Source organism: Emydura macquarii, unplaced genomic scaffold (assembly GCF_026122565.2).
Source record: "Emydura macquarii macquarii isolate MOO-44397 ecotype Brisbane River unplaced genomic scaffold, CSIRO-AGI_Emac_v2 contig_2365, whole genome shotgun sequence".
NCBI classification, from domain to species: domain Eukaryota; kingdom Metazoa; phylum Chordata; order Testudines; family Chelidae; genus Emydura; species Emydura macquarii.
Genome location: NW_027132502.1, coordinates 411,502 through 434,011, shown reverse-complemented (window position 1 = coordinate 434,011; position 22,510 = coordinate 411,502). Strand labels below are relative to the sequence as shown.

General features: G+C 47.4%; 1 protein-coding gene across 4 annotated transcripts in view; it reads right to left on the bottom strand.

The window, feature by feature from the left end:
- Positions 1–22,510, bottom strand: part of FGF12 (fibroblast growth factor 12) — a 239,711-nt gene that overhangs the window by 8,527 nt on the left and 208,674 nt on the right. For all 4 annotated transcript variants that reach the window (XM_067561055.1, XM_067561056.1, XM_067561054.1 and 1 more), the window contains one exon: positions 1,802–2,000. In XM_067561055.1, coding sequence (XP_067417156.1) covers positions 1,802–2,000 — 199 coding nt within the window. The remainder of the gene's footprint in view (positions 1–1,801; positions 2,001–22,510) is intronic.

Sequence of the window (22,510 nt, the reverse complement as noted above, 5' to 3'; positions counted from 1 at the left end):
TGTTTGCAGCGGTGTTCGCACGTGGGCTGGAATTCATCCGTCTCAGCCGCCTGTCTGACGGGATTTCCCAGAGGCCCAGCCGTCCTCATCTGCACACGGATGCCGTTCATCTCCGCTCTTCAGGGAGGCCAACCTTCTCCTTCTAGCAAAGGACGAAGCACTCCGGGTGCGGCACCGCCAAGTTTCAGGTCTGAAGCCATTTCAGCCATCGCTCTGAGCCTCCGGCAGCTCCAGAGTCAGAGCCCAGGCTCTGCTCTGCTGCTTTCGTTAGCAAGAGAGAAAAACGTCGTAATTAAAACCATCCATCCTCGGCAAACACCACAGCAGGGCTTCGGGCTGCCTGAACATAAGCTGCACGGGTGTCATTTACACCAACTGAGTTACATTGGTGCAACGGTGTGTGCAGTCTCATAGCAAGATAAATCTGGTCCGGTCAGTTCAGCTTGTGCATGTAAATTTACCAGTACAAGCTACACTGCTGTAAGCCAGGTTTAAGCCAGTGTAAACGTCCACACACAACATGGCCTAACTGAATCAGGGTAAGAATTGCACCATTACTTACACTGGTGGAATTCTGGTTTACCAGCCCTCGGCTTCTCTCTCTCACTCACTCTTACTTCCTTTCCTCCTTTTCCTTCCTCCTTTCCTTTTGCTCTGATATGAAGTTTGGTTCTGGATTCCAGCCACTCACGCTAAGCAGAGTATCAGCGTGTGTCAGGGGTGTCTACACACAAGTTTGTATCAGCTATCAATGCAAACCTCGTATGGACGCTCTTATTTCAGCTTTCTGCGGTTTCACTATAATGCATTGCAAACAGACGTCAGCTAAACTGGAATAAATGTGCTTTAACCCAAAATAAGAGGATCCACATGGCTTTTTGCCCAGGCTGAATTAAAGGAGTTTAAAAATCACACTTTAGATAAGCAGGTATAACTGTGTGTGTAGACGAGCCCTGTGAGATGCTGAGGACATGGAGAAGAGGGAGAGTACAATGCTAGCCCACTGAAATGTTCTCTTCTTAGGTAAATATTTCTAACAGTGAAAATATGTATCTAGGGCCCCTACCTCCTCCCTGAGGATTCCCTTTTGGGAGCAATAACTTTCCCTTCTTGTCACAGAGCACGAGGAAAGCTTTGGGTTTGTTTCTAATGTAAAGCTAGTGCATGTGAACGGCATGAGGGTGAATAATCCCAGAGACCAAAGGATGGGTGCATCGAGGCAATCTCCCCATGTGCTGCCCTGCTAACATACCCTGGGGTGTCAGGACGCCTGCGGGGCAGGGCTGGATATTTCATTCTCTAGTCTATGTCCTGATTCTCTCACCAGAGACACATTCTGCAAGGTGGACACCTGGAATTGGATTGAGATTCCCCCCAAACTCGTTTGACAAAGGCTTCCAAGAAGTTATCAGAGATGGCAACACATTGTGGCCGCTTCAGACAAAGGTTATATCTGAACTTATGACCTGGACAGGAAAGGTTCTCCCATCTCAGCCCTACGCTCTTTACTCAGCCAGCGCCTCCCGTTGGGTTGGGTTTTATAGCTCATTCTCCAATAACCCAACGTGCTGGGTGTCACGTCTTGGAACGTGCTGCAGAGTTCACAGCAAAGGCAGGCAGATAGGCTCCCGCTAGGGATGGTGCAGCATATTTCAAATCAGAAGCTCTTACACCATGGTTCCTGCTTTGGGGTGTAGTCCCCAATCCACCCTGCTGAACCATAGTACCGTCCACTTCTACCCAATGCCCCACGGAGGTCTCACTTCTGCCCCATGGGAGAGGGAGTGGGAATTTTCCATACCTTCAATGGGTTTTGGTACAAAATGTGATGAAGGTTTGGTTTTTTTCACCCGGTTCCCCTTCATTATTTGACCTTCTTTATTGAGCCCCAAGAACCACGCTCGTCCGGACTCCTGCTGCCGGTACAGTGTGGAAGAATAAATAACGTAGTAGTTTTCAAAGACTGATTCCTTAAATTTGCACTCTGGTGTGAAAATATCCTGCAGACAAAGAGAGAGAGAGAGAGACACAAAGCAATGGAAGGAATTAATCACTAATCACTTAAACCAGGCATCATTGGGATATAATCAACATTCTCCTTTATTATAGTCAGTTAAATGAGAGAGAGAGAAATCACAGCAGCCCTGGACCCCAATAATAATATATCGATCTAGAAAGCGATCTGCTAAAATGGAAGGCTCTGTGGTCGAGTGATAGCATAGGGTTATGGTTTACAAAAGAGCTTGCAATGGACGTGTCTGAGAAGTGCTCGCACGCCCAATGTCCACAGATATGTGCCATCGCACAGCCAAACCTGGAGCCGTGTCTGCCAGGAGCCATTGTGTGTGCAGGGATGGAGTGTTTTGGAAGCCCCGCAGCCAGATGTTCCTGTAGACGCAATCTACAGTGTGTTTGAAAACTGCAGGGTAAAAGGGGGCAGCAGCACCTCTTCTATTGTGGGTACCTTTCCTGGAGCACAGCCCCCGCCAGCGTCAGAAACAGCGATATCTTGAAACAAATGCAGAACGCACCTTCTGGCCAAAGGCAGCTGTGAAGTGAGGGTGTTTACGGGATGATGAGAGCTGGGGGTTTAAGCCACAAATTCCTTTTTTATTTATTAAAAAACGGGGCAAGGAGGAGAGGAGAGCACAGAGCCTGGAAACGTTTGAATCAGAAAAAAAGATCAGCTAAATGAACATACGTTTTAGCATGTAAACATTTCCCCAGGTCCAAGGCCCTAGGCTCATTCCTGACCAAGGAGGGAAAATGACTAGAAAGAGACAGGGCTCGATCCATTGTCTGAAGCTCTGGTGTCGGGGGAGAAACATTCTCCATAACCAATCTGGCAGAAACTGCACCCTCTCAGACTACTTCCTTGCATAAAACTCTCACTTCGGAGCAAACTCCAAGCTTTTGGGCACTTCCACATCCCCACATAAGGACTCCTCCGCACCTGGGAGCAGTGGAAGACCCGAGCTATAGCCCTGACAACAGAAAAACGACGCTCATCCTCCCAAACAGCTCATGATCTGGAGAACACTCAGTCCAGCAAACCCGGATGCTAATGGCCACTGAGGAGTTTTCAGGGAGTCACTGCAGCGTTGGTATTCATGGCCAGATTCACTCCTCCAGCTGGGATTCGGGAGGAGGAGTCCCTGCTCCTGGGACAGCTCCTACAAACACGTAAGCTAGGCTGCCGTCTACAAGCCACATTTAAAAGTGAGCACTGTGAATTTTCGTTACTAGTCTGGGTTATAGTACGTACATATCCCCATGGGTTTTTTTGGGGCGGGGAGGTTGTATGAACTGTTGCTGGTCTGACAATCAATTGGATGTGCAGGAGCCCTGCATGGGCAGTCAGACTCGAAGCCACAGCAGATAAAGTGCAGCAGAAAATGTCCCGTTCCTGGCTGCATGTAGTGAAGTCAACACCAATCATTGGCACCGCACAGATTGGGGGAAAAAACCAGCAACCCACAACCCAAATCAGTGGGCGTTTGGCCATGTCTGATGGGATCTGTAAATGTAAGTATCTTCGAGGGTGAGCAGAGTGGGTGCCGTGGGACCGGAATGCCTTTCCCAGACCTCTAGAAAGAGACATGAGGCAGTTTTCTAAAGATCAGTGTTTCAGGCCATCTCCCTATATTGGCTCTCTACGGTCACTGCCAGGATGAGCACTCGCAAACACCTGGCCCTTGCCCAGTCTTGGAATACACAGCCCACATGGGACGGAGACACAGGCCTCTGACACTGGTGTTTTCCCTTCAGCTCAGCAGCGTCATATTCCGTTCACTAAGCTCTGTGAGAGTGGAGTGTTGGGCCACACACACCGACAAAGAAAAGAGACGTTATACTTCCACTGTGCTCACCGCCGTCAGATCTCAAAGTACCTTACCCAGGTGGAGAAGCACTATTATGCCGTGAACCCCCTGTCATGGTCTGCCTGGATCCCTGTGGTCTCACAGTTAGACTGGGAGTGAGGATTTTAGTCCAGACGTCACCTTGGACAAATCATTTGCTATGTGACATTGAGCAAGTCATTTCCCCTCCGCATGCCTCAGTTTCACCATCTAAGAAGCGGGAGATAATGCTCTCCTCCCATCACAGGGTGACGGCTCAGTTTGTAGCCAGTAACGCTTAGACACCAAGGGGTGAGGCACTTTCACACACACTAGAGCTCAGAGAGGTAGGTTCGATTTAGATGATGCAATGGTTGTTATTTATTTGTATTCTGGTAGCAGCTAGAGGTCAGGGCCTCATCGCGCTAAGCACTGTACAAACATACAGCAGAGATGGCCCCTGCCCCAGAGAACTCACAGCCTAAAGCAGAGTGAATTTGTCCCTTGCATTCACACACTGATAAAATAAACTGCTGGCCTCTAAAAGAAAAACATATACAAAATGTAAAGGAAGGTTGCATAGAAAATAACTCTGCAGGAATCACAACATGGGCGGGTCCATATTTATCCTTTTTCACTCATTCCTTACAAAATGGGCTAAATTTTTATTAAAACACAAAGCTGTTTTTCTTCAACTGCCACCCCTGCCAACATGTCCTGGGATCTTGAAGCCGGCTGTGCTCTTTCTGCCTCGCACTTTGTTTCTAGCGATAAAGATTCTGCACCTGGAGTTTAGAGGATACCTTTGTTGATAGTAAGGCAGATCAGCATCCAGCTCAGTCTCCCAAAACTGTATTGGTTCTGCAAAGGGCAATCTTTGCTTTAGGCTGCCAAGTGAGCAAATCTGACCTGAAGATGCATAGGATGTAGATATGTCGGGAAAAAGGTTCCATTTTTACAGTCACTTTTCCAGTTCTTGACCACATCTGGGATCAGACTCTGAAGTCACTCACACCTTTGTAAATCTGGAATAACTCCAGCTGAGCTGCTATCAAAGACTCCTCTCGGGAAATATAAAGTGTCTATAAAATACAGAGGGTGTTTTCAGTATCCCCCTGTCACTACACTAGGTAACGACAAATGGGATTTAGGCCACTTTCCTAAGGATGACAGCATGTCCTGTAGGAGGTTAGACAGATGATAGATATTCAGTTTCTTCTTGGTGGTCGTGGTGGTGGTAAATGTCACACCCTTGAATGTTTGCAAAGCATATCTACGTTATGGCATAAAGTTTCTGGTGGCGCCATTCGCTGATGTCTTTGAGGATGCTGATAAGAGGTGATTGACGTTGTCTACCCTGCTTGTACAATAGATGTCCTAACAAACTTGACCCAGGCGGGTTATTTCATCTCAACTCTGGGAATAGTCTATGATGTGTATTACTTTTAGCTGCTAATTTTACTAATACACTTGAGTGGTACAAAAGAGGCGAAGGCTATTAAGATAATACCAGCAGATCCTCTACCAGCTTTACCGTCAAAGTTAATTACATTAAATCAAGCAAGAAACTGTTGTTTCACTTATCGCAGTCTGACTAGCGCTGCAAAGAAACAAGTAACTGCAGACGTGTTTCAATGGTTTCACACTAATAGGATAGTTCCTACGGCAGATACTGCCCTGGCTGAACTGTACTGCAATTTCAGAGGTTTGTTTGCTTTTCTCGTTTTCAGAAGTGCAGGAAGCTACTGGCCAGAGATAGAAAATGCAGAGGGTGGGGGTGGAAGGGTAGCCTTTTTAAAAGTCAGGTCAGTGCTGGTGAAAGGTGCCATATGGCATCGCTGGAGACAAAGTCCTCTCTCCCTGCACCAGGGATGGCACTAATGCAAGGCTCCCACACTGTCCTCCCAAGACACCTCATTCCTGAGATGAAACACCTCCGCTTTGAGGGATATCAGGGAGTCTCCATGATTCTTCAGCACCTGATTCACCCTACCTTGCATCTGGTACAGTTATTTACACCTCTGCAAAATGGGCAGTAAACACGATCGACTCAGTGGCTTACATCCACTCTGCTCAGGTGACAACAACAATACAGGGTGCAAGGTAGCGAAGAGTCAGGAACGGAGGCTTCAGTTTTCATCTTCTGATTTTCTGGGTCATTTTATTCATGAATTCATTCCCTGGGGTGACTCCACTGACTCCCACTACTCATTTCACACTGGACACCAAATAGTCATCACATGTTAAAGTCCACACCTGGCAAAAAAACATAATTTATTGAACCGTTTTTTTTTTTTAATACCAAAAAAACCCAGCTTTTCAAGAAAAATAAATATTTTTGCAAAAAGATTTTATCTGGTCAAAATTTTGCAGCTTTTCTGGGGAAGGAAGGACACATGTAACAAAAAACAATTGGTGAATTGTTTTTGGGTTTTGAATACTGATTTCTTTCTTTTTTTTTTTTTTTTTAACTGAAAACCATTTGCAAAAACTGAATTAACAAAGAATGTTTTAAAAAAATAAAATTTAAGAAGTTTCCCATGAAAAATAATTGGCATTTTTTGACTCGCTCTGCTACTGATTTTCAGTTCTCAGCCCACTTGAGCTGGATTAGAATCTGAGACCTAGGAATGCAAAATTCTGTATCACAGTCCAATTCCCTTAGGAGAGCTGCAAACTCCAATAAGGAAGAGTGAGTAGATTTGCTTTTTAAAAAATACATTTTGAGTCTGATTTGCGCTAATTCGATTTCCTTTGAAAAATGCCTATCTAAATGGCCACCCAGATGTTTGCGATAGATTCGATCAGAGAGATGGATGGATCTATATTCCATGGATGCGCACACAATCACGGAAAATCACATAGGAATCTGTCTGGGCCACTTGCAATCTCCCAGGGGTTAGCTACAATTTAGTTTAACCACCACCTGCCTGGGAAATGATTACAGGGCTCTGCGGCTGTGACACTGCTCATTGAGAACTGGCTGTAAAGGTCTGTGAATGAGCAATATGGCTGGGCTGCACGGGGACTGCAGAGGGACTCAGATGTGTGCATGACAGCGCCAGCACTGCTGGAAAGCAGTGTCTGAGAAGGCTGTACAGCCACTTGCGCAACTACCAGGAATCTGAAGCAATCGCAGAAGGGAAGTGCAGTGGGACGCAGGAAGCTGCAGCCTAATCACTGAGCAATCGCTCTGCTCCGAGAGCATAATGGCAGGGCAAAGCAGGTGTCACACTCCAACAGCGCCAGAATAACAATGCCACAACATCAGACAGCGGGGGCTGCTGCTTACAGCAAAAATGCAGTGTTGGCCTGACGGAGGGGCTCGGTGTTTTGCAGGGGGCAGTCAGGACTGGTATCACTGTTTCCACCTGACCAGAAGTCTGGGGAGAGAGCTGGCCTCTTAAGAAGTTTTGCTAAATTGCTCTTCCTTTTCCTTTCCATGCATTCATCAGTCATGCACTTGGAGCAAACCCATTCACCGACGGCTCTCCGTTCCCCTTTGCTTTGTTTCGGCCCAATCCTGACTGGTGCAAAGCCCCATGCAGTTCCCATTGACAGCAGCAGGAAGCCCAATGCAACGCCCATCAACATCAAGGGGTGTCTTTCCATGGACTTTGATGGGGGTTGGATTCAGCCCCAGATGTTCAGCACCTCTCAGGATCAAGCTCTGATGTCTGATGTTTCATTATGTCTCAAATCCCCATATAGATTTTTTTAAAGTTCTTCCTTTAAAATACAGCGAGAGGAGAAAGAAATGGCTTCATAAAATCAGTCACTGAAATGAGCCTCAGAAGAAGAATGCGCCCATTCTGCAAATAATTTGTGGCATTGTTTAGGGATATGCATTGAAATAGCTAAATAAATTAGAGCCCAAATAATGTTTTTGCATTGTTCAGAGTATTTATCTTCTCTTTACTTATGGTACAAGACTTGGGCCAGAGCTTAGCCGGTGTACCTTAGCAAAGCTGCACTGCAGTCGGTGACACGATAATGATGATGATTTACACCCCCCGAGAATGCAGTGCACATTTTTTTTTTTTTGCACTTTTGTTAACTATTGAGAATTGACGACGTCATTTAACAAGGTACTCATCCGCAGTAACAGCCGGGAATCCTGCTAAACCTCTTCATTTTTAGCACAGTCAGTGCTCACCAGAGCTGCACTTTGCTGAGTTTATGGAGGCGGCACGCATGCAAATAGGCCTTGGTCACACAAGTAATCGCACTCAGGAAAACGCGGAGTGTCCCACTGAGAATTAGGCCTCCCACTGACTTGTCTACTCCCATTGACTTCCACAGGGCTGCATGCCTGGGTGAGGACCCAGGATCTCTCAGTACCATATCAACTTACTAATGTATTTTGCGTCTTACTTTTGCCCAGACCATTGTCACTAATACTGTCATCGTGTGCATTTTTTAAAGTGCTTGACGGAGTAAAAGAGCATAAACCTGCCTGATCAGCGTTGACCTCTGAGTGGCTGAACGTGTGTTATTAGCCTGACGCTAACGTAGCAGACACAAAAGGCTAGATTTTCTCTCAGGATTTCTCTTACAGCCGAACCGGTCACTTCCATGCATCCCTGCCAGCAGCAGCTGTCAGCACACACACATGGGTAAATCAGGGGCAGGTGCACAGACTCGGCAAGCACCACTCATCTGTGGGCACAGGGGCCTGATGTCGCTGACAGCAAAGGAGACCCTGCCTCCCCCCATGGTGACATGGGATAGGTGGGAATAGTGGGGTAGGTGGGAAGAGTAGTCAATGAAACTGGTCTAACTTGCATTTACACTGCCACCATTTACCCCGCCGTGGAGTGTGCACGCTTCGGATTTCGGAGTTCTAACCACTTGCTTGTGTGGGCGCGCTAGGAGATCTTGAAGCTGGAGACAGCATTCTGGGAGGGGAAGTCTGTCTCTCCCTCCCTCCAGTTTGATGTTCTCCTTCCCTGAGACTTTCATCCTCCTCAACAGCACAGAGGCTGTCATACTGGGGTGGGACTGTTCTACTGTGTCCCGGAAAGTCTCATCTAGTTTCCTCTCTGTGTCCCTTAGCTCCTCCAGGTCAGCCACTCTGGTCTCCAAAGCCCATATGCGATCTCTGAAGGCCAGACGCTCCTTGCACCAAATGCACTAGGTGCTGGGGTCCCTGCTGGAGCCAGAGGGAGGGGAGCACTGATCTCCTGTCCCCCGGACTGCAGAAGGGAGCCACTGCCTAGGGACCCAGGTGGAGCACACGGGCTATAGGTCCTATGCGGTTTCCCTGCTGCAGCCAGGGGGACGGGAGATCAGCAATGAGGGAGGCAACCTCCTGGCTGAACTCCTTCCATCTGGCTGCAGTGGGGGGCAGGGCCGGGGGCTGCTGGCAGAGCAGTCAGGCCCCACCAGGCTTGAGGAGGGCAGGACTCTCAAAATCAGGGCCTTAAGTTTGGCCTGCACTTAGCAGGCCACCCACCGCGGCTTAGCTGCCAGGCCATGTGCTTCAGTGTGCAGTGACAGTCCCGCATCCACACTAGTGCTTGGTCGGTGAGTGTGTGACGTACTGTGCGGCATTTGGAAGTGTCAAACAGTGAATGTAAAATTGAGCACAGTAGCATCAAAATGTTTACTGTAAATATGCAGTGCTTTGCAGTGCTTAGCGGTGTATAGAGCGATACATGTTCTATGAGCTGATAGACTGGGGGCCTTCAGGGTTGTAAAAATGATATTTGTGGCCCTCCAGCCAAGAAGGTTGGGAACCCCTGTGCTAAAGGGTTTGGGGATCAAAGCCTCGTTAAGAAGCTCTCAATCTCCCCCAAACAAACAGAGCACATGATCACTGCCAAGGGTTGGACGCTAAATCCTGACGAGCCTGTCCAGTGCAACCAAAGTTTGGACAGCAGGACCCCCGAAGACTTTCTCAGCAAGTCAGGCTCTATTCCGTTAGTGGAATGAACAGTAACTTATGAATGTTCCCATTAACATTGGTGCCATCGCCCTCATTACGAAGGGAGGGGAGTAAAAAAACTAGAATCCCTGTGTAAACAGTATTTCTTGGTGCTGGTAGAAAAAGAGGAGCCATGTAACTGTAACCACCTTACCACTGTCTTTACATCAAGATAAAACACGCTCTAAGTCCAACAGAAGTTATGGGCTTGATACACGAATTACTTAGGGTTTGCCTACACGGCGAGGTAATGCACTCTACGGGGTGTGACTTCTACAGCGCACTGCTGTGTATTCATTGGCCCACGTAGATCCTTCTGGTTCACTTGAGGGTGGTGCTGCCGGAACCAGTACTACCCTAAGCGCGCTAGGGAACCTTTCCCGTGAACCAGCAGGATCCACATAGACTAATGAATATGCATCACATTACGCCACCATGTAGACAAGCCCTTGGCAAAATAATATTATTTTATGCACTGGGTCAGACTAGATGATCTTACTGGGCATTTCCAGACTTAAAATCTATGAATCCAGTTGAATGATCAACTCACAGGAAAACTACAACAAAAATGTGGAGCTATCTCCTGGCTCACCTGTTCTCAGTGCTTTCACACAGTGAGATGAACACAGTAACTATGACTCACATTGTATGTTCCGTGCATCAGCAGCAAGAATGTATTTGGAAGGTCAGGCACTGGGAAGTAGAAATCCAGCAGGGCAAATGGGAGAACCACTAGTAAGCCACTGTGCCTGACTTTCCTCTGACTTACAGTTTTACACCAGTGTAACCGCTGACGTAACTGAGACAAATGTATTGCTAACGTGCTCAAAAAGCCATAAGCCAAGCCAATGCACTGAGCAGAATCTACCCAAAGGAACAGCGTCATGGGAGTCATTCTGCTCAAGAAGAGGGTAGTAAAGAAATATGCAATACACTTGGCACAAGAGGAAAAATAATCAAAACTGTGAGACTTAGCATTTTAAGAATAAGATTAAGACTACCTTTCTTGGCAAATACATTTGATTTCTAAACTGAACCTTGAGGCTGATAAGGTTTGGGTTTTTTCACTAGAATAAACTTTCACGTTAATAAAGATCCCCGATGTTCCTGGTGCTACGCCTTTTCAAAAGCATTTTTTTCAGCTCCAGAGCTCGTAAAAACACTGGCATGGACACAACAACAGTGCAGAAAGAAAATTCTCTCTGGATAGGGCTGGCTGTAAGATCTGGTCTGACAGGAAATGATCATTAAAACCGGCAGTATTTACACTAATCTCCACTGAATGGTTTATTCGTATTGGGCATCAGGAATCCACTAGTAAATCCCCATCAGCAGGAAGGGCTCACTTCACAAAGACCTTGTTGCACTATTAGGAAGTGGCTTTTTGCAACGAGCGATGGTAGAACACCCATTTGTCAAAGCCCAGCTAGGCATGTTTTCCCTCTTTACCCACCATACAAAGCAGATGAAAGGTCTCTTGTCAAGCACCATTGTCCATAGTAGAAGCCAGCCATGCCCTCTTGAACAGCCTTGTTCATTGTACAATACAATTATCTTTGTCTTCTCAACTTTCAATAGCATCCGCATCTGAGAAATACTGAGGGGCACAGTTTTTGCTTAGCTGTGCAAAATGAATGCTCCTACACCCTGGAAATGCTATCTGTGGATAAACTTGACAGTCTGTTTCTTCTACTTTGCTATCCTTTAAAAAACAAAATAAAACTATTTGTATTTTTTAAAATATATATGTTTAGTGGAACTGATATCACCCCAGAACTTTGGCAGTTGTTTCTTATGCATTGGCTATTTCCCGACCCATACAGGGTCTGCCTGGTGGGTGTGTCTGTCTGTCTGTTTGCCTGTCTATTGCACAGCGTTAATATATTAATTCATGAATAGTCCCTGGAATGGGCTGGCACCACTCCTCTTGGGAATCTCATTGCACGGGTCATTTAAAACCAGCGGAAACACGGCCATAGACAGACAGACAGGGGTGGACAAGATTCCAATTTGTGTCATCGCATTCTGCTATTTAAAGCCTGCCCTGGCAATGAATGGGGCCTGGGCTCGGGTCACCTCTAGGCACTACCACAATCTGTTTTGTAACAATAAGAACATGGCTCTCCTCTCTGCTTGCTGTCCTAAGCATCTGTGTAGCTCTGCAATGAGCTGTTGAACAGCTGCCATGTCTCACACCAGGGAAGTGCATTTCAGCGTGGGTTGAGTGCCACGTTGAGCTCCACTGTGCAGAGAGTGCCTAGCACATTGTGGGAGTTACCAGAGCACAAATAAATTGATTATTGCTGGTAAAGGATATACCCGAACTCTAAGTGAGAGAAAAAAACAATGAAAGGAGACTTATTAAAAAGCTGGGGAGCAAACTTCTTGTCCGTGTCCAGTTGTTGTCCATGCCAGCTGATTGTTCCCTATCTTAACTCAGGACTGGATAGTCAAAGCGCTGGGGATTTTCCTTAAGAAGAAAGCAGTGGAAAATCCCAGTCGTGGAAGCTAGCATATGGCTGGAAACAGACCTCTATGGCAAGATTTTCGAAAGCGTACTCAGTGGGCATTGCAGCGGGCAGAGCACTTTGGAATATCTTGCCACTTGTGACCAGCGAGAGAATACTGGATTTATGGCTGGCAGCTTCATAACTCCAGGGGCACAACGCGTGGAGGGGAAGATGTATCTGTAGTCACACACCGTAAGTGCGTTGATTGGATTTTTTGAGAAATGCTCCTCCCACCCCCTGTGTATTTTGGGGTATTTTGCCTTCCGGAGATTGGGGCTTGTCAGATCTGAAAATCTCTCTTTTTGGGAGTGACCCTCAGTGACAGTCTCTTTATACAACCTAATGTTGGTCACAGGGGACTCAGGGTACATTTCTGCTCATATGCCTCCAGATGCCAACTCCTGGGCACTGGGATCTGTTCCCAAATCACTTTTAATCTTTTAACACTCTCATAATCTGGGCAGTGTAGCATCATGACATCTGCTTCCCCACCATTCAAATAACAATGATTATTTTCCGCCCACTTCTGATCCTTCCTTCTCTACTGCTCATCTTTAAAGGGCATGGAGACCCTTATTATTCCACAGTAGCAATTTTTCCATCCTATGAAATACTAAATATTACATCTCTCATAATTTCATACAAAATCAATTACCCAGAAATGCAGCTACTACTCCAGGTTTCTTCGATACAGATCACATTATGCAGTTATTTTAAAAAACTCTTTGAAATTAAACCTCTTTCGGTTCTAATTTAATTGACCCTAAAAATGACTTATTTTTCTGTCTCCCAGCTCCTTTACCTCACTGAGGAGCAAGTATGCAGTGTTGTTATAGCTGTGTTGGTCCCAGGATATGAGAGAGACGAGGTAGGGGAGATAAAATCTTTTACTGGAGAGAGACAAGCTTTTGAGAGAAAGTGGCAGGCAGAATTAATACAAAGACAAGGATTTAGGGCCAACATGAAAAAGGAACATGCCATTCTCCAGTGGGTGAACTATACAGTCACAATAAAATGAGCAAATTATAGAACCAAGGTCACCTTCCACCCAACAGCACAGGGAACCCCAGCAATGTCACTCAGCTGGAAACCTCCATGCCTTGTATGGGAGAAATCAGTTTAATGCAGTCATTTTCTGCATGTCTATTACCTTCCCGAAGCTACTGCCTTATATTGCTGTATGTGTGACAGCCCAGCATAAGCTGTTACAGTTTAAGCTAAAGCACTGTAACTGGCAGCTGTAACAACTCCTGTCCCCCCCGCCCGCACTCACTGAATCATAGAAGATTGGATTGGAAGGGACTTCCGGAGGTCATCTAGTCCAACCCCTGCTCAAAGCAGGGCCAACCCCAACTAAACCATCCCAGCCAGGGCTTTGTCAACCTCGATCTCCTCCACCGCAACTTGAGACCATTGCTCCTTGTTCTGTCATCTGCTGCCACTGAGAACAGCCTAGCTCCATCCTCTCTGGAACCCGCCATCAGGTAGTTGAAAGTCGCTATCAAATCCCCCCTCACTTTTCTCTTCTGCAGACTAAACAAGCCCAGTTTCCTCAGCCTCTCCTCTTAAGTCATGTGCTCCAGCCCCCTAATCATGTTTGTTACCCTCCCCTGGAGTCTCTCTAATTTGTCCACATCCTTTCTGTAGTGGGGGGCCCAAAACTGGACACAATACTCCAAATGTGGCCTCACCAATGCCGAATAGAGGGGAATAATCACTTCCTTCCATCTGCTGGCAATGCTCCTACTAATGCAGCCCAATATGCTGTTAGCCTTCTTGGCAATGAGGCACATTGTTGCCTCATATCCAGCTTCTTGTCCACTGTAACCCCCAGGACCTTTTCTGCAGAACTGCTGCCTAGCCAGTTGGCCCCGAGTCTGTAGCTGTGCATGGGATTATTCTGTCCTAAGTGCAGGACTCTGCACTTGTCCTTGTCATCCACTTGTCCACTCTCTTGCACATACAAATGCACGTTATATGCAATAAGCAGCAACAGCTCTTAAGCGATAATGATGTGAGGTTAGGAAATGAGTTTGTGATCAGTCTCTAAATGGGTGGAGGAGCCAGACATATATGTACGGAACCTCCCAGCCTGGAGGAACATCACACTCACCTCTGCCTTCCTCACCGCTGCGAGCGAGTGGTGGGTAAAGTGACCCCCAAAGAGCCTCATTCAAGTTGTATGCTGTTATCTTAAACTGGCTTCTCTCCTCTGAAATCCAAACGGCTCTTTGCTAGAAGAAGAACATGCTACGACGTGTGACGCTCTCCAGTCTGAAGCACATATGCTCAGAAATTCAGCCCTTCAGACATATGACTTGGGAACAAACTAGCGTTTCATCTGCTGCCATCCCTGAACGTAGGCTGTTGACTTTCTTATTGCAAGGGAAGGATCTGTGGAGCAGAACTCATTTGCTAGTGCTTCTCTGATTTGCTCTGTAATGTCTGCACACTCATAATGGGATGTACTGACAGCAATTTCTGAGGCAGGAATGGAATCCAGGCAGCATAACTTTCACATGGAAAAGGCGATCAGCAGTTTAAATACATAGCTTTCCCCAACCTCCACCTTTTTTAAAAAAAGAGATAACCTCTCTGATTTCGCTGTATGAAGAAATATACGATAATCCCTGGCGCCTGCACAAACTTCTCTTTTACTGAGCAATTGCTCTGCCGTTCTCATCATCTGGATATTGGGAACACCATATCCTTAATTTAACCTAAAACGGAGCAACAACTACAACAAAATGTCAAGGAACTGGGTGGATGTCCAAGAGACAAGATGACTGAGACATTTGCTCTTGTCAGAGGTAGGTCGCTGCTGTATTTAAGAATATGCTACGTAGCTAACTAAAATAATTCTCATATGTCCATTCCCACTGCACCGCTCCATCCTGCCCTAGCCTCGTGTGCAGTGCAATCGTACGGGTCTATAGCCAGGGGACGCTCTGCAGAAGCAGAGGCAAGGTTTGCCACGTTGGAAGGTGGGAAAGGATTCCCATATCGATCCTCGTGGTGAGGAGGAATGTACCGTGAGTACCATTGGGAGGAAGAGCGAGGCACGGGGGATGCAGTATGGGAAGGATCAGTGTGGAACGGAAGCTCAGTGACAGAAGCAATGATTGTGGCAGGACACCTGCCCCTTGCAAAGTGTAAAGGGCATTGTTCTGGGAAGACAATGAATTCCCTACAAGCAGGTTAGTCCCTGTGTGCACTTGAGGGCTTATTTGGGCAAAATTCACACACCGGAAGCGAGAGCAGAAGCACAAAGCCAAGGCCTGTCAAGTGGATCGGAGGATTTAACCTCTCTGCCCATGGCTCCAGGGTCTCTGGAAGGTAGAATGAATGGGCCTGATTCTCCTCTCAGATAAGTTTTGACTCCAGTGCAGTTACTCCTGGCTTACACCAGGGAAAGTGAGAGCAGAATGGGGCCCAGCGTCTCCCAAAGACTGAGCACTTTAGAGAAGGGTGCCATGGCTGACGAGCTCACTGATATTTGCAAATCTAGGCCAGCTGCTATTCACTGTTTCTAAATTTGACTTAAACATCAAGAGTCTCAAAGATCATAGTCCCTCCTCCGTCGCTGGCGGGGTAAAGAAGTGAACCGGGACGTGGCTGAAGAGACCAAAGGTCACCCTGCTTCTTGGAAGGCAAGAGTCTGGGCTGCAGGGGCAGAAGAGGCTGCGGCTGGCTGCAGCTTACAGCACGTCTCCCTGCTGGGTGGTGGGATGTTTAAATACAGATGTAATCGTTAAATACCAGCTCCCGTCCAAGAAGAGCAACAGAACCTGTCCGCCGATCTCCCCTGACCTTGGTGATTTCCTGACAGAATCCTCCTCTGTATTTGAAACGCCGTTGATATATTATTGATGAGTCTTTCAGTCATGCCCAGCCAAAGGACTTGAGGGAGTGGGAGTATTGGAGATGGGCGATTTGGACAGGGAACAAGCCCATTTCTGCTAAGCCAACATTTTTCAAACCGAGAGTCGCTGAGCAGCAGCACTAAAAGCGAAATGAGATGAAAGCTGGAGATTACATCCCGGCTCCCGGCTGGGGCCCTGAGTATCCCCTGCCAGCCCGAGTGTTTTCGCATGCTTGATTAATTTAAATTGGGAGTTTCTGAAAACAAAAGGCAGAGCACTCGGGTTCCAATCAGAGCATAAAGGGCCTGCCGCAGATGAGCAGGGAGAAAATATTGAGCTGCACTGCAAGATACTCACTCTTCCGACGTGTTTTCAGTGTGCAGCATTATAAACTGAGACGAAACCTCGCCAGCAGGGTGGAATCTCTCTCCAAACAACCACTCCCCGATAATTACTACGGGCTGTCTTGTGAAGGCACCTTGTTTGGATGGATGTAATGTGAGGACCCCCTTCAATCACCATCCTTACCCCTGCAGGGTGATGGGCTTACCTGGAGTCCTGATGTCACGGGCTGTCTGGGGCGGGTGATACCAAAGGGGCAGAGAGGAGGTAGGGCTGGGGCCTTGTCCCTAGACTTCTGCACCAGGTGTTGAGTTGGTTGGATTAAGCCTCTTAAGGTATTTGGCTATGGCCTGAACTCCCAGGAGCTCCCAGGAAAGCCTTACACATCTGCCCCCTCTTGCAACTTAGGTTAGTGCCTCAGAGACCCAACTGAGCCCTGCATTCGGGGGAGGAATTCATTTCCTAGACCGGGAGGCAGGATGTGCAGCCTTTGCCTCTGGTGCCCAGATGTGCAGAATCCTCTGGTCTATTTCCTGATCAGTCTGCAGTGTGCTGTGAGACCTTGGGGAAGCTCTCATTACCTCCCTGGGCCTCAGTGCATCTATCTGTACAATGGACATTCCACCCACCTATCTCACAAAGCTCCAGGAAGCAATTCTTTGTGAACCACTTGCCATCCGTGGCTGCTTTCATCTGCAGCTCGGCCAGTATTTCTTTAATCTGGAGTCTTGTGACGGTGGTCAGGGGATCCAGCAAACCAGAAAGGGATACAGAACGAAACATGTCCAAGCCACTCTAGATTCTGTCTGGGACATCTGATCACACATATTCGCAAGCGGAGACATTCCTCTGCAGAAGCTCTGCTCAGTCACCTTCTCACATCTGCACTCACCGAACATGCTGGCAAGGCAGACATGCAACGGATTCAGAAAAAAATGCACTCCCTGAATATTTTATGTGCCCAGTGCCAATTAAAACCCCGGGCTTAAGGCAACTTGTCAGAGCCGGGGTGGAAATAGGTTCACCCAGGCATCCTATTTCCTCATGCCACACTATTCAAGTGACTTAAGTGACAAAAATTCTGCCTCCTTTTACCATTGTCTGATGAACCTTCAAGATGTTCTTTAAACCAAGTTCATCTGTGTCTGGCTGAGCATTTGCAGCCTTTCCTCAGCTTCAGACCTTGGCTCGATAACCTGGGCCTCCATGACTTCTAGGCTGGATTATTGCAACACCCTTTACTCGGGGCTATTCTTGGTGACCATTTGGGAGCTCCAGCTGGTGAAGAATGCAGGAAACGTCAACTGAAATCCCAGTAGCTTCCTGTTTGCTTCTGGCTGCATTCAGGGTGTTGTCTTGGATCCTGATTGCCCACGTGCCTTCACAGAGCTGAGCTTGTCCGTGCTCAAAATAAGCTCATAACAGGAATGGAAGGGGCCTCCTGGGTCATCAACTCCAGTCCCCTGGTACCGCAGGCAGCCCTGTCATATAATCCCATTCAGAAAAGTACCAAGCTCATAACAGATACACATAGATACATAGAGCTGCTGGCAGGGACTTCTCAGGGAAAGGTTACCAAGGCTGGTCTAGGAGAGCCGGAGTCACCTGCTTTTTCGGCCCGTAGGTAAGGCCCGTTCCTCTTGAGAAGTGGCTTGCAGAGGAGGTGGGGTTGTATGTGGGGGAACAGCCTTTTCCGTCTTACCTGGCAGGCAGCAATCACGTGTGGTCCTTAACATTTATATATGCCTCCTGGGACATGGAGATAAGGTGCGTGCTATGAATAAATCTACTCGAGGGGTTGGCCGTTTGCCAAGAGTAGTGACAGTCCTCGAGGCTGCCTACAGAGAGCTAGGCCAGCATAGGGTGGACCACAAGGTTCAGATTTCTCTACGAGCATGACATCCGGCTCTGGGATAGGGGCAGACCAGAGAGACCCCCCTAGACAAATCCAACACTGGTGTGGAGATGTGTGAACAGTGCTTGGGGGGACACGTCACCTCTTCCGGGGAGCAGCAGCGTCTCCCTTACACATGGCCTAGCCCATCTGGATGCAACTGCAATAGAAACAGTAATGACAGGATGTGCGCCTCCTTCATGATTGGGTTGCCAACCCTCCAGGATTGTCCTGGAGTCTCCAGAAATTAAAGTTTATGCCATGTGCTGACACCTCCAGGAATACAGCCAACCAAAACTGGCAACCCTACTAGCAATAGGAAGAAAAATGTGAGATGCCTGAAAACAGTGGGCTGCCCAGCCACCAGGGACTTCCGACAGCTCTCTTATTTCTATATTTTAATAGCTTCCAGTTTATAAAAAGAAACAACTGACTCCACATCACAGAGCGTCGCACCCGGCGCCCGGCGGTAATCACATGGCCCTGCCACTGCTACCCTAATTCTTCCTCATCCCCGTCTCTTGTTATATCTTAAATTAGCTTGTCAACTCTTTGGGGTAGGCCTGTCTTGTTCTGCAGGCCTGCCCAGTGCCACAGGGGCACCAGTTGTGGGTAGTGTCACAATTTGAGACCAAGAGCCTCATGCTTTGTGTTACAGATGACACACCCAGTTGGTGTTTGGACACTCTGCTGGGTAAGCTAGCCTACACTGTCTCACTGGTTACTGTGTCCACTCCTCCCCCAGCTCACTTTGTTCTCCCATAACATGCCACAACTATAAGCATGTAGGGGCAGGGACTATCATTTTACTCAATGGTTGTACATTATTTACCATGAGGGGACTCCGATCCAGGTACCAGCACTGCCACCATCATAATAACTAGCTCTGATACAGTGCTTTTTATCAGTAGATCTCAAAGCACTTTACAAAGCAAGGCACTATTATTAGCCCCATTTTACAGATGGGAAAACTGAGGTACAGAGAGGTGGAGTCATACAGCAGGCCAGTGGCAGAGCCAGGTCTCTTTTGAACCCAGGTCTCCTGAGTCCCAGTCCCACGCTCTATCCACTAGTCCATACTGAAATATCAGTCAATAAAATCAATGGTTATTCTAAAAATCTTCCCGCTGCATGACACTTATCATGTGAGATCTCATTTTTGCTGTGGAACAGTCACCTATTTTTTTTTTTTTTTTAATGCACACACACACACACACACACACACATTCAGTAAGCTGTAAAGAACAACTTTATTACCAGGGATTTGCCTCAAAAGATAAAAGTGAGCCAAAAATCAATTGCAGCTTGCTGACAAAAAGCAAAATGCTAATAATGGTGTTAGGAAGCTGACATGTCACTTGTTAGCACCCGCATGAATATTAATGTGTTTTACATAATACGTCTCTTCCCTTGCTATGCTGCTCCTCAGCAGAGCCAGGCACGTGTCGCTGAAATAATCCACACAGATCTGGATTCTGTGCGTTCATGGACCCTGACTATCCAAATGGTTTGGATCTGAATGGACCCAGCTTTCCCATGGTTTAATTTTGCTCTAAAACTCACTGAGAAGATCCAGTCAGGATGGCTTCAAGTCTGTATGTGCAATGACACCCGCGAACAGACGATTCAACCCTGGACTTCAGGATCTAACAGCATGACCCTCACCTTCTCGGACCAAAGGACCATGAGGCCCGAGTTACTATATCAAATTATATATACATTAGGTGCGCTATATCGGCACCTAAAGATGCAGAGAGGTGCCTAACGGGATTTCAAACACACTTAAGCACTTCTGAAAATTGCGCTAGGCCCTTTACCGTGGAGGCCGAAGCAGATTCATATACATGATCTGTCTCCTGGAGGGGACTAGGATCCCTGTGAGTGTGGGTTACACACAAACAAGCTCACCACTGCAAAACAAGCGCACAGGTGCAAGCAGCCAATCAGACCTGGACAACCTTGCTTCCCGACTCAAGCTGGGTCCTGTCATCTCAGCCAGGATCTTTATAGATTCTAAGATCACAAGGGACCTTGTGGTTATCTAGCCTGGCCCCTGGCATAACACAAGTCACAGAATTTCACCTGGTAATTCCTGTATCAAGCCCATATCTTGTGGTTGAGCTAGAGCTCATTTATAAAAGCACATCCAGGCTCAACTGCAAGACTTCAAGAGGATGGAGAGTCTCTCTTATCAGCTACCACCACAATGGGCACTTCAGACAGTCACTTCCAGAGTACAGCAACGGCATGAAAGCTTCTACCAGGCTCTCCAGAGTCACTTGTGTTTCAGAATCTGTTCCACAAAAGACCTCAGCTTTTCACCCCGATTTGGGATGAAAACAAGAGGTCGACACATTAGAAGTAACAGCAGAACAGAAATGCCAAACGTCACCCAGCTCTAGTTGGAGAGCCTATGCGGCTGCATGAAATTCTACGCAGATACAGTGAGCAGCCTAATGAAACCATGAAGTCCTGTGTGACAGATGGCACCTACCGATATGTAGACTGTAGAAGCACAGTGATGGTGAAATATGGATGCTGACATCCCTAGAGTTCTCATACACAGCAGTAGCACCTGCGCAAAATAAATCTGGAAAGGCCAAGCCTTAGTTGTAGTGGGAAGCCAGGGAAATTCCTGTCTCTACCTCTAGCTATGCACTGGCTCTAGATATCTGATAACTTCATTGCCATGTCTTCGTCGTCTCCGCTATTCTGGGGTGATTTGCATTCTCACTTACATAATATAGCACAAGACACTCTACTTCAACACTAAAAACAACCAGAGTCCTGTGGCACTTTAAAGACTAACACATTTCTGAGGGAAGAAGCTTTTGTGGGCTGCAACCCATTTCGTCAGATGCATCTGCACGAAAGCTCATGCCCGCAGAAACGTTAGGCTTTAAGGTGCTCCAGGACTCTCGTTGTTTTTGCTGTACACAGACTAACACGGCTACCCCCCTGGTACTTCAACACTGCAGCACAGAGATGGTGTTTTGAATCTTCCCTTTGCGCCTGCCCCCTGCTTCTAGGAATTTCACAAAAGACCCACTGTAAAAGATAAATAAAAAAAGGTGCATTTGCATCACCAAGAGTCCGATTCTCCTCAGGCCGTACTCCCACACTCCCACGACCTCCAGGAATGTGTCTGGATGTGACCGCTGGCAGAATAAAGCTCACATTTTTTAACTTGGGGGCTATGTTGTATGTGTAATCATGGGTGCAGGTGCCTAGCGTTAGCACCTGAGTGTGCAAAGGTAGAACTAAGTGCCGTGTGCTCCTGTGGTGAGCTCTCTCTTTGTAGAGCAGCTTTCTTTGTTGTCTGTGCTGGCTTCTCAGTAAATACTTCTCCTAGTTCTAGCCTCTCTGTGTACTCAGTCTCTTATTTTATTATCCCGTCTTCATCTCAATCTTTCCATCCCATCTCTCCCCTCTGGGGCTTAAAAGCTGCCAAAGGAAATGACTCATTTGAGACGCTCCCTGTTGAAAGGCATGTGCACTGGCTCTTTGGAGGTGGGGTTTGGAAGCCCGGCTGAGCTGGTGGGCAGCAGTAAGCAAAAACCTGGACCTGTTCAGGTTTGTTAATAAACCTGGACCTGCAATGCCAGAGGCTGCGTGTCTGCTGGGATGCTCCCAGGGCTCTCTCTAACGTTCAGGTAACGGGCTTTAATTGATTTTCAGGAAAAGGGAAACGTCTCAGAGATACTAATTGTATAGGTAGCAATTGTAGGAAAAACACGAGGCTTGTTCAGTTCCCACCCTTAGTGCCCAAGGTCCCTCTTCTGTGTGGCTCTCCCACACCCTCCTTTCCCACCACCTCCACCCCTGCCTCAGGCTGGGGATGGGCACATGGGGCGAGGAAGGGCTGGGGATAGGAGAAAGGTCTGAACCCTGACAACCCCCAACCTTCACCATCCCAGCCCTACGGCGATTTTGCTGTGGCTGCCGTTCATGTTTCAAAGGGCGTCCCTGACAAGAAGCCCCTGACAAGAAGTGCTCGGTTCATTTCTCTCACAAGAATCATTCGGCTTCAATTACGCATGTTAGTGATGCGCAGGATTCTGGGGGATCTTCCACTGCAGCATGGTCCGTGAAGCAGTTTAATTCGTAGTAAGGGGAGGTCTCGCGACTGCACTGTC